Source organism: Protopterus annectens, chromosome 4.part0 (genome assembly GCF_019279795.1).
Source record: "Protopterus annectens isolate FY-2018-M chromosome 4.part0, PAN1.0, whole genome shotgun sequence".
NCBI lineage: Eukaryota > Metazoa > Chordata > Ceratodontiformes > Protopteridae > Protopterus > Protopterus annectens.
Window position 1 is genome coordinate 1,083,535,835 of NC_056733.1, and position 13,173 is coordinate 1,083,549,007.

General features: G+C 43.2%; 1 protein-coding gene across 1 annotated transcript in view; it reads right to left on the reverse strand.

The window, feature by feature from the left end:
- WDR55 (WD repeat domain 55) overlaps positions 1-13,173 on the reverse strand; it is a 464,497-nt gene that overhangs the window by 62,327 nt on the left and 388,997 nt on the right. The window contains exon 7 of the mRNA XM_044069028.1: positions 9,930-10,029. Coding sequence (XP_043924963.1) covers positions 9,930-10,029 — 100 coding nt within the window. The remainder of the gene's footprint in view (positions 1-9,929; positions 10,030-13,173) is intronic.

The following is a 13,173-nucleotide window of genomic DNA, read 5'->3' on the forward strand; positions in this document are numbered from 1 at the left end:
ACTCTGGATCCCACCCAGTTCGGGTTTGTGAAAAGGCAGATCATGACTCCTGAACCTGATCGACTTCTCTGATTCAGTCACCACAGCCGTAGATGAGGGTAAGGTGGTTCACACAGCCTATCTTGACCTTGCCAAGACTTTCGACACCATCGCCCGTTCTGGAATTATAGCTAAACTCACTAAACTAGGTATAAAATCCCTACATCACAAGATGGGATGCCAACTGGCTCACTGACAGAACCCACACTGTAAAAGTTGCAGACTCCAAATCTAACCTCAAAGCAGTGACAAGTGGAGTACCACAGGGTTCCATCCTGGGACCTCTCCTGTTTGGTATCTACTTCTCTGAAGTACAGGCTAACACAGAAGGCCTCTGGCTAATGAAGTTCGCACATGACTGCAAACTAGGAGCCATAGTCAAGTCCCCAAATGATGTGGACATCCTACAGAAGGGCCTCGCTGAGACAGATGCCTGGTGTCAGAGCCATGGCCTCAAGCTCAATGCCAAAAAGTGCAGTGTCATCCTCTTTGGTAAAAACTCTGTACCCATGAACTACCACATAGGCAGCAATCTACTTAACACCGAATGTGTGTTAAGAGACCTTGGGACCCAGGTGGTCAGTAGTCTCTCCTTTGATAGTCACATCGCCACAGTAGTCAGGAAGTCCTTCTATGTGACGCACATCATAAAAGGGTTCTCATCCAGGAAAAAAAGAGGTAATTGTTCCCCTCTACTCGACACTCATTAGACCCATTATAGAGTACAATGCCTCTTTCGGAATGTACCTCACAAGACATCTGCAGCAGCTGGAAAGGCCACAAAAGTACCTCACAAAGAGGATTACTGGCCTCAAACAAATGCTCTACACTGACCGTCTCAAAAAACTCCAGCTTTACTCTGTAGCATATCGCCTACTTCGAGGTGATCTCTGCCTAACATATAAAGCTATGTCACACCCAGAGCTGTTGGACATGTTACACCTAAAGAAATCCCAATCCCTCCGAGCTACACACTCTAGGGATCTAAAAGTACAGTTTTGTACCTACCATAAATGTAGATGTTCGAGTGTATACCCTGCTGCAATCATCACACTTCGGTTATCCTGCCATCAGGCGGTCCCGCAATCGGCCCGAATTCCAAAGTCTTGGTCCGGTGTCGGTTGCTGTCACTTCTTCCCCGACGTCAGTGCGCCAGGGGTATATGAGAGGCATCCAACGCCATTTTCTTCAGTTTTTCTTGCCCCAGATGTCAGGTGCCCCCCCCCCCCCAAATGGAGGTCAGTAGATAGTATCAATAATAAAAAGTGTAGCATAAACAAAATATCCCTCCAGCTATAAGCAAATACACCACAAAGGTTGTAACAGATTTTAAGGTATAGAAAGGTTTTAGAGAGGGGATGGAGGGAGGGTAACCTGGACTGCAGCAGGGTATACACTCGAACATTTACATTTATGGTAGGTACAAAACTGTACTATGTTCATCGTGTTACCCTGCTGCACTCATCACACTTGGGTAGAATCCCAAAGCTAAGGATGGGAGGTGGAGTCAAACAGGGTTAGAGGAGGCTAGAAGGCCCTGCAGAACTGCAGTGGCGAAGCCAGCTCTAGTCTTAGAGTAAAGTGGTAAGTGGTAATGTTTGGTGAAGGTGTGTACTGAACTCCAAGTTGCAGCTTCCAGAATATCCTTGGTTGGCACCCCCCTGAGGAAGGCTGTAGATGTAGCTGCTGCCCTGGTAGAGTGGGGCCTTATGCTAGCAGGAACTGGTTTTCCATGGTGGGTGTAGCAAAAACGTATGCAATGTCCTATCCATTTGGAAATGGTCTGTTTTGAGATAGCCTTTCCTTGTGATGCTGTAGCACAGGATACAAAAAGCTGGTCAGATTTTCTGAAAACCTTAGTTTTATCCAAGTAGTAACGTAGCTGCCTATGAATGTCCAAGGAATGCAGGAGTCTTTCTCCTTTGTTCTGTGGATGTGGAAAGAAGGTGGGTAAATGGATGGTTTGATTTAGAGCCACACTGAATACCACCTTAGGCATAAAGGAGGGGTTAGTTCGTAGAGAAACTCTGTCTTGATGAAAAATGAGGAAAGGCTCTACTGCCATTAGTGCCTGAAGCTCTGAAACTCTTCTAGCTGAAGTAATTGCTAGCAGCAGGGCAGTCTTCCATGATATAAACTTTAACTCAGCTGAGAAAGCTGGCTCAAAAGGAGGTAGCGTAAGTTTTTCCAGAACAAAGTTGAGGTCCCAAGTAGGTGTTGGTGCTCTCCTGGGAGGCCTAATGTTTTTGGCTCCTCTGAGAAACTGCCTTAGGAGTGGATGTGAAAATAAGGGAGGATCCGTGCTGTAGTGAGCAGAAATAGCTGAGGCGTGGATTTTAATAGATGAAAAAGAAAGCCCTTTGTGTAGCATCTAAGTTAAATATTGCAGAATCTGAGGTATGTCAGGCTGAAGGGTATTTTGGCCTTTAGCTTGGTTCCAGGCGCAAAACCTTTTCCATTTGTCTGAGTAGGCTTTCCTGGTGCTGGGCCTCCTGGCCTCCAGAATAACATCCATAACAGCTTGTGAGAGAGGAGCTGGCTGGTTGCTTAGGTAATTTGCCATGCAGCCAAGTTTAAGGTTTTGAGCTGGCTGTGTAGAATCTGATTGTCTTGCTGTGTGAGCAGATGGGTAATTTGTGGTAGAATCCATGGTGGGCCCTGGGCCATATTCCTTAATAGTGGGTACCAGTGCTGGCGTGGCCAGTCTGGGGCAATGAGTATCATTCGGGGTCTCTCCATCCTGACTTTCAGCAGCACCTTTGTGATAAGGGGTAATGGAGGAAAGGCATATACTGTCAGCATTATCCAACTGAATGAGAGTGCGTCCACTTTCCAAGCTTGATGGTGAAAAGTCCTTGTGCAAAATTTTGTTAGCGGACAGTTTTGAGGGCTGGCAAACAGGTCTATGTCTGGGAGCCCCCATTTTTGAGTTATCATTGCAAATACTTGTGGATCCAGTTTCCACTCGTGGGGATCCATGATGTTTCTGCTGAGATCGTCTGCCAATGTGTTCTTTTTTCCTGGCAGGAACTGAGCTTGTAATTGAACTTGGTAAGCCAGTACTGTGTTCCACAAGGTCATTGCTTGCCTGCATAGAGGGTAGGAGTGTGTACCCCCTTGTTTGTTTATGTACCACATAACTGTGGTGTTGTCTGTACTTATGATAAGCTGTCCTGGATGTAAGAGGTCCTTGAAGGCTGTCAGAGTATTTTGTACAGCTAGCATTTCTTTTTGATTGATGTGCAGATTCCTTTGATCTGCAGTCCATATGCCTTGAATGCACCGTCATGCCATGTCTGCCCTCCAGGCATAGTCCGATGCATCTGTTGTCATAGTTTGCCTGGCTGGGGGTAGGGTGAAAGGCTGACCCTTGTTGAGGTGACATGCCTGTGACCACCACAGAAACTCCTGTTGAAGGCAGGGAATGAGAGGTATCATTGTTTCCAAGCTGTGGCTGTGTTGAGTCCATACGCTTTTTAGGTACCATTGTAATTTCCTCATATGCAGTTTTGCAAATGGTATTAGTAGTATGCAAGATGCCATGAAGCCCAAGGCCTGCAGAATTTTTCTTGCAGGGAGTTGGGTCTTTGTTGCCATTGTTCTGAAGTATTGTGTTAATTGTAGTTGTTTGTCTGGCGTCAGATAAGCCATCTTGGCCGTTGTATTCAAGCTGGCACCCAGGAATATCATATTTTGTGAGGGCACTAGTTTTGATTTCTTTTCGTTTACTGTGTACCCTAGGCAACTTAGATGTTTTACAAAAGCCAGGTGTTGTAAGAGAATGTCCTTGCTTTCTGCTTGGATGAGACAGTCGTCCAGGTATGGGTATATTTGAATTCCTCTTTGTCTGCAGTATGCAATTACTGGTGCCAGGCATTTTGTGAAGACCCTGGGAGCAGTAGATAAGCCAAACAGCAGTGCAGAGAATTGGTAATGGGTTGAACCTGCAATGAAACGGAGGTATCTTCTGCAATTTTGTCTGATAGGGACATGCAGGTATGCCTCCTTGAGGTCCAATGTTACTAGCCAAGCTTTCTTGCCCAACATGGGAAGAAGCTGCTGTAGTGTTAGCATCTTGAATTTGGGTACTTGCAAGAAGGTGTTTAAAATTGAAAGGTCCAGAATGGGTCTCCAAGCATTGTCCTTTCTGGGGACTAGAAAGAGCCTTGAGTAAAATCCTTAGCCTTGCTCCTGTGTAGGAACCAGTTGAATGGCTCTCATGTCCATGAGAGCTGTAATTTGTTTTTGTGCCTCTGCCCATTGATTTTGTGGCAGGTTTGGCATTCCTTTTATCCTTGGCAAGGTGTGGAAATGGAATCTGTATCCTTGTGAGATAATGTCTAGGACCCATTTGTCCTTTGTGACGATGCGCCAGTTGTCTGCAAAAAGTGCTAATTTTCCTCCCAAGGGAGCTGCCAAGAGAGTTTTGCTTGGCAGTTTGAGGTTTAAGTCATTGTGTTTGCCTTCTAGTAGTTTGGGACCCGTCTTCTCCTCCCTTCTGTGTTGCAGTGCCCCATTGGCGAGGTTTGTATGGGATTTGTGCTTTTCCTCTGCCCCTTGGGCGCCTGTATTTACCCCTCTGTGGTCTGCCAGAAGCTGGAAAGGACCAATTTTTTGTTGGCCAATTTCTGCTGAAGCATGGGGGCTATACCTGTAAGAAATCTTTGACCGTCTTTATAGATTTTGCCTTATCCTCCATTTTCTTTAAAACCTCCTCTGCTTTAACCCCAAATAAGACATCTTGCTGTAAGGGTGCATCTAGTAACTTTGCTTTAACATGATCAGGCAGAGATTGTTCCTTTAATCAAGCATGCCTACGTATAATAGACCCAGTAACAGCTGCTCTAGAGGAAGCTTCCACGGCATCAAAACCACACTGTAAAGTATGTTTGCCCACCTGTTCAGCTGCATGCAACAGATCCTGCATTTCCTTGAATTCAGACTGTTGAGGGTGCGTGTCCACCTTTTGTTTTACTTGAGACATTAGGAATTGCTGGTATTTAAGCATGTGAAATTGACAATTTAGTGCTCTCATAACTAGAATAGCTGAGGTGTAAACCTTCTTCCCCCACCTATCTAGTGCTCTGGAGTCCCTTTCAGAGGGTACAGGATTTTTAGCCATAGAAGCCTTAGCCCCTTTGGGACCCTGGGAGATTGTCTCTGGATCAGCAACAGGGCTTTTGTATAGGAATTTGTGCGAGTCAGGCACTCTACAGTATCTATCTGGTTTGGCTGGAGCAGGCTGGAGCAGGAGGCAGAGAATCTGGATTTAGACTAGATTCTAAGAAAACATCATCCACAATGTCTAAAACTGGGGGGATAGCAAGTGGTCTGTGCTGGGGGAGTAAAAGAAACTGTCGGAGCCTTTTCTTCGAGTCGCAGTAGTCCTGACCTTCCCAGTGGAAATGTTCCCTCATGGTATGTAAGGTTTCCCCAAAGGAATAATCTTCAGGGGGAGAAGCTGAAAGAATGGAGTCTTCAGCATCAGAATCTTCATAAGGGGGAAAGGAGTAATCCTGTTCCTCAGAGGAGCCTGAGGAAACAGACACTTGATCAGAGGAGGCATAATCCTCCTCTTGTCTAGGCCTTTTGTCGGGGGGGGGGGGGTTGGGAACCCCTGACCAAAGAAATCAAATCTTCAGCCATTTTAAGCATCTGTTTCTTAGGCATAGGGCCTTGACCTGGAGACTGAAGAGTAGTCTTTTTTGGTTTTAGAGGAGTCTTAAGCTTAGCATAAGATTTTATGGTGAGAGTAGTCGGTCTGAAGACACCTTCAGAAACCGAAGGCGTTTCTACAGCACCGGCTTCTCCTTCTGCAATGTCGTCGGTAGGGCCTAAAGAAAATGGCTGCGTCGGCCTAGAACTCTCTGCTGGGGGATCCGAAGCGGTCTGGGGATCCAAATCAGCGGTAGCCAGGGGCTGCGTAGGCGCCTCACTGAAAACAGGAGAACCGGCGACTGGCCCAGCTGAGGCCTCGGATTCTGGCTTGGATCTAGGCTGCCTGTCTTTATCTTTGTGTTTTTTATGCACGCCGGTAGTTGGTTGCTCCGATGGCATAGTGTAATTAAATTTTCTGCCGAAGTAGTGTCGTGCGAAATCAAAGCGTCGCTTTATAGTTCGCTTATTAAACCTAGCACAAAACTGACAACCAGTGACGTCGTGGTCTGGGCCTAGGCAAGGTATACAAAAAGAATGAAAGTCCTTATGAGGCATTTGCTTCCCACAAGAAATGCAACTGTTAACTTTTTCTGACATCGGACTGAGGCAAGAAAAGTTTCCCCAACGGGGTACTTAGCTTTGAAGACTTCGGACTGAAACTTGATTTGAAAATCTCAGGTGTCGGCCGACCGGCAATTGCAGACTGCTTCTGCTTCGGGCACCGTGCGGCAAGAAAGACTGAAAAAATGGCGTTGGATGCCTCTCATATACCCCTGGCACACTGTCTGGGAAGAAGCAACAGCAACCGACGCCGGACCAAGACTTTGGAATTCGGGCCGACTGCGGGACCGCCTGATGGCAGGATAACCCAAGTGTGATGACTGCAGCAGGGTAACACGATGAACATCCTTGTCACCCCAATAAACAGGACATGCTGGAGGAATAGATTCTTGTCCCAGAGACTTCCCATACTCCGGAACAGGCTACCCATCTATATCAAGCAAAGTTCTTCATTAGCACTCTTCAAGAAAAATCTTGATGAGTGGATGGGAAATAGGAAATACATCCCAGGGATCCCTTCTGTGTCTCTGCTCGACAGTGGCACAGGAAAATAACTTTCTTGGGTGGCGTAAGCCAGGGAACTTAGCAGATAGCCTAGTAACTACCTATGAAATTACTCACAATATATGTTCAGGAACAACAATTGCTTCAGACTTAAAAAACTAACGAGACGGAACATATTAAACATTGTTTGTGTTCAAGAAATTAGTGTTACTTCAAGTTTTACCACCATTGATGTGCAGTAACTATGCTGGTATGAAGGTTAATTTCTTCCTAGATAATTCTCCCAAACTGAAATTTAAACCAATGCACAGAAGATTAATATCAGATAATATGGAAGCAAAACAGCCACTGTGTAAAACGAACTGGAGAGATGCGTTCAGTGAAAAAACTGCAGAAGGAATGTAAAGAGTTTTGAAAGAAAAATTGTTTGAATATTAAAAAAAAAAAAAAAAAAAGTGTAACATCAGGATCTAGGCACACAATGCCAGGATGATACGTTTCCACAAGAACAAGACACTTGATTAAGATGAGAGACAAAAAATATAATAAATGGAAAACAGGTTGAAGTACAGCTTTGAAAACTGAAATAATGTGAGACAAGATCAAGAAAATTTTGAAAAATATTTGTAAAAAGATAGTGAGCATAAAAGAAAACCATTTCATAGATACATAAGTTATGGATGGGCTAAAGACATACAAACTGATGAACTGTGTGTACATTCTAAAATTTATTCTCGGATACAACACAGAATAGACACATTTACAAAATCTTATGCAAACAGTTTTGCTCCACAAAGGGGTGATAAGTTGTCCTAGTGACATCCTTATAATTTCAGATACTGAAATCAAATTAGATTATACTAAAAAAAGAACTATGCAAACTAGATCCAAACAAAGTACAGGGAGGAGATGATATTAGTAATAATGACTTGAAAACACTTTGGCAAGAACTTAAATTACCATTATATCTATTATGCTAGTACAAACGACCAAAGCCAACAACTCAGCCGGAGATTCCTTATTCTCCAAGTCTGCTGGAAAAAAAATGGACCTCCCTTCCTGCTGAACTAACCACTAAATGCTCCTTGCCTCAATTCAAAATACTCCTAAAGATGCACATGCACAGTGACTAGCTACGTCCACATCTAAACCCTGAGTAACCCATACAATAATCAGACTGAGGTAAGACAAAAAATAGTCATGCTCATGTCTAAGCCCTGACTAACCCAAAATACACCAAGAAACTATTAAACCAAACTTAGCTCACAAATGTGATTACCCTTTTTTCCCCACACCCTCATACTAGATATTTCTTTACTCCCTTATATGTCTCTAATTTCCAATATCAGGAAAATAACCTACTATTTTGCCCATACTAAATAAACTCCTTCTTACCTAACCTACCTTCTCTTATTCATCTTCCTTACTTTCTAACTGAAAATCCTTTTTTTATAGACACACTTCTCTTAAATGATTGTTTTCCATGTCTATTTATTCCATCAGCAACAATGTTTTTTATTTCCTATCTAAATGTAACCTTAATTTATATTCGTCTTTGATTTATTGTTAACTTTCTAGATATCTCTGTAACCAGCATTTTAAGTGCTACTAAACTTTTTGTAACGTGGAGCTTTTCTCCCCGGGCCTCCGCTGAAAATGGATATGTATCCAGTCAGACTTTCCCGGTTAACAAATGTAAAATAAAATAAATAAAAATAAAATACTAGGTCATATAAATATGGAAAAATTACTCAAGGTTGGAGACATGCTTATTAAACCTGTCTTTAAGGGAAGGGCGAGTAGGACAAGCTCGGAGTCATATAGACCCTTAAGTCTACTTTCATGTTGTGGAAAAATAATTGAGAAAGAAATATTTAAGTTACTGTCAGAATTGGAAAGGTTGGCACGTGAAACCATACACTGGTATGCATATGTTTAAAATAGATCTACTACCACCTGTAAAATGATGTTCTATGACAATATATAAACAGCTATGAAAGAAAATTTGTGCTGTGATGTAATTTATACAGATTTAACTTCAGAATTTGATATGGTCATAAGCAAAACACTGATCAATAAATTAGAACTAGGTATTGATGTACTCTTGATAAGATGGATAGCTGCATGGTTTACAAATAGGATATGGCAAATATAATGCAACAATTGGACAGATGAAATTCTTGGTTACAGACATGGTGTCCCACGGGGATCTGTCCTAAGCCCATTCCTGAGGTTTTTTTCACAGTATGTATGCATAAGACTTGAAACTGGGTAAACTGATTACATGTGCTACAGATAGGGCATGTCTGCAAATTAATTTGACTGAATTGACCATTTGGACACAGGAGAATAACATGCAGATAGACATATCAAAAACTACATATATGATTTCAGACACATAAATTTACAAGCAAATCTTTAATACAGCACACAGTGATTGAAACTGTAGATTCATTTATGGACCTAGGTATATGGGTAGATCCAGTTTGAGTTTTTCTAATGCTGTCTACTTGGGTAATTACAGTTATAGAACTATAAGTTACATAAAAAGATTTATAAAGTCTAGGAAATCAGAAATGATGACGTCATTGTTTGTTAGTTACATTAGACCCAAACTTGAGTAAGGAATAACAATATGGAAACCTTATTAGGAAACAAACACGAGTAAAACTGGAAACAGTACACAGGAAATATACTAAGGGCATCCACGGATGTGAAAATTTAAGTTATTATGAAAGGCTAAAATATCTGAACTTGTACAGTGTTTCATATAGATATTTAAGAGCAGACCTTATTCAGGTATATAGGCCATTTACAGACAACTACCTCAAGTACTAGATTATCAGCTCTGACTGCAAAGCATACCAGCTTTGTTAGGTCAGGTGAAACAGTCAAACACATAACTGAGTAAATTTGCTACAATGCATTCCCCCTTCTTATGATGTCATCACCTTCCAAACAACATGAAAAATAACAAGAAAATCCAAAACCGAAATTATGAATCAGTACAGTGCTGCTAAATATTCCTTGTTTAATCCTTTAAAAGCAGAAACAATAACTTGAAAACAGCTAATGAATGGCAATATTATAACTGGATACAAGCAAGATATATGAAAAAAGACAAATCAAGAGATAGACATTCCATAAATAAAAAAAAAAGTTATTACCTTCATAAGAGAGATTGAAGTCAAATCTCCATTTTGATACTCTGAAACCAAATCCAGTCGCCGCCTCTTGATATTAAACACACCCATGGTCCCATCACCACTGTGAAAAAAAAAGCAGCAAGCATAAACATTGGTTCTTGAAGCTGACTCAATCACACCAACAGAATTCCAGGTATGAAGCACTACAATTTGTTGGTCTCCTACAGGAGTCAGGAATGGAGTTGTCACATGAAAAAAAAAAAAAAAACAGCTGTCACTGTCATTGTGGGCATCACTGATCTGTAAAGTGACAAGCTGTTTCCTGGAAGCTGCACAGACAAATTATCACTATGAAGCCAATGACAACACAGACACAGATGTCAAAAAGCTCTACCAAACAGTCAGTGGCACAACAGGTAGCACATTTGCCTTTGGTACAGAAGGCTTTGGATTCCATTCCCACACCAGGTAGACCGACTGTCAACATTGCAGTGCAGCATAAAAGGGGTGCTGCACCCCTGAGTGTGTCACTCTTTTGATGAGATGTTAAACAAAGGTCCCACTTGCTTGAGTTGGTGGTAGTTTAGGTGGATGTAAAAGATCCCATGGCACCTATTAAAGAGAGTATAGGAAGTTCCCCGTTGCTCTGGCCAAATTTCCCCTAGTAGTACCAATAACACCTCGGTCTCCCCTGGAAAAAGGCTCCTACCTTAGTGGGGCTAGCCCTACATCAGGACAAGCCTTGGAGGTCCTGCCATTAAAGCAACAGCTAGTTGGGATCCACATCCCCCCTCAAATGGATGTGCCTATCCTCTCTGCCTGAGCTGTCAAGTGCCAGAGTCACTAGTTAAATTTGGGCTGTTTTGGCTGCAGTCAGGGCTTTATACCTCCGCACCACCAGTGCAAGCTTAGACCCTGAATTTATGGCCTGTCTCCATCTCTGTAATATTGTCTGTGGCTGGCAGAGACTAGGTAACAATCTGGAAAACATGCACCATATTCCTCAAACAGATGTGCAAAAAACATACTGCATTCCTAGATGAGACTGAAGCCTATACAAATGAATCATGAGGGGGAAAGTGCCTGGAGCCACTCCACCTAAGCAGCACAGTGAGGGCAACCAGCAACATGGTCAACACGCACCACAGAGGTCAGGCTAAATACAATCAAGAAAGTACAGCTGTGTACACTTACCATAAATGCAGATGTCCATGTGCAACTAACAGTGGGTAAAACTGCCTTCCAGTTTATAGCCTGCTACAGACCACCCTCCCAAACCCAGGAACCCCACTCGGCCTTCCTGAGAACACTGGAAAATATGAAGGTCTCTCCAAACACCATTATATTGGGCGACTTCAACTACCCAAACATAGACTGGGAGCATTACTCTAGCTCCAACACCCTAGCCCAAAGGTTCCTGGAATTTATAAACTCAAATGCTATGGAACAACTTGTTACCACTCCCACAAAAGGGGAAAACATACTGGACCTGATCATCACCAACATGGGGACTCTATGCTCCGGACCAGAAGTGTATCCATCACTGGTAAGATCAGACCATAACCTAATCTCACTGGATATTCACATCCCGACTCCACCCCCTGCCCTGAAAACCACAGTGAAAAACTTCTCTAAAGCAAATTTCACACTCCTCAAAACCGAGGTGGAATCCTTCAAAGCCCCCGGGCCTGTGGAAAATACGGCCCAGACCGCAGAATCCTTTATAAACGCATTCTATGAACACCTTCAGGAATGCATGGATCATGCAATCCCAAATAAAACCAAGACCAAATCCTCCAAAGGCAGACGTCCTGTCTGGTGGACCCCAGCCATAAACAAACTATACAATACAAGGAGGAAGCTACTACATGATAGAGCAAAATCCCAAAAGGGAAGGCATCTCTGATCAGTATTAGCAAAAAACTACGGGCACTCATAAAATCGTCTAAGGCCAGCTTCGAGAGAAAAATTGCACAGGACACTAAGGATAATCACAAGGCTTTCTTTAGTTATGTTAGGAACCTGGGTGGGAATTCCCAGATATGCTCAGAATTAGTCCAAAATGACAAAAAATACACCAAACCCACAGACATTGCCAACATCCTAGCTGACAGGTTCAGCAAACCCCCATCAAAAGGGCAAATATCTATCCCAGCAGAGTGCTGCCCCCCTGACATCACAGACGCTCAGGTAAGAGCTGCCCTCTCCAAAGCAAAAAACACAGCATTAATGGGACCAGACAGTGTCCCAGGCTGCGTCCTACATGAACTCCAAGAAGAGCTAAACCCAAACATAAAACTACTGTTCAATCTCAGCCTTACTACAGGATATGTACCCAAAGAGTGGCGTACAGCAACAGTGGTCCCTCTCCACAAAGGTGGTGCCTCAACAGATCCTGTAAACTATCGCCCCATAAGCCTAACTAGCTTGGTCTGCAAAGCTATGGAAAGGATCATCATGGACCTCATAAATAAAGATATTGGGGACCTACAGACACTGGATCCTACCCAGTTCAGCTTTGTTAAGGGCAGATCCTGCCTCTTAAACCTGGTTGATTTCTTTGAAACAGTCACCAAGGCCATTGACGAGGGGAAGGTGGTCCACACAGCCTACCTGGACCTCGCAAAAGCCTTCGATACAATACCCCACTCGGACATTATAGATAAGCTCACCAGTTTAAATATAAACCCCTATGTCACTAGATGGGTTGCAAACTGGCTCATGGACAGAACCCACATGTTTAGAATTGCTGGAGCTATGTCAGACTCCAAACCAGTTACAAGTGGCATCCCACAAGGCTAAGTCCTGGGACCTCTCTTGTTCGGTATATATTTCTCGGAGGTACAGGCCAACACGGAAGGACTGTGGCTGACCAAGTTCGCAGATGACTGCAAACTGGGCGCCATAATCGACTCTCCAGCCAACACAAGCATCCTCCAAAAGGGCCTCATAGAAACAGGCAACTGGTGCCAGAGCCATGGCCTCAAGCTAAACGCCAAAAAGTGTATAGTCATCCCCTTTGGCAAAAACAAAGTGCCCACAAATTACCACATAGGTGGTAATCCATTAAGTACGGAAGAAGTAATTAGGGGCCTGGGGACCCAAGTTGATAGCAAGCTCTCATTTGACAACCACGTGGCCAAAGTGGTTAGAAAAACATTTTATATAGCCCACCTAATCATGAAGGGATTCACATCCAGATCAGGGGAGGTCATCGTGCCTCTTTACTCATCCCTCATCAGGCCCATAATTGAGTACAATGCCC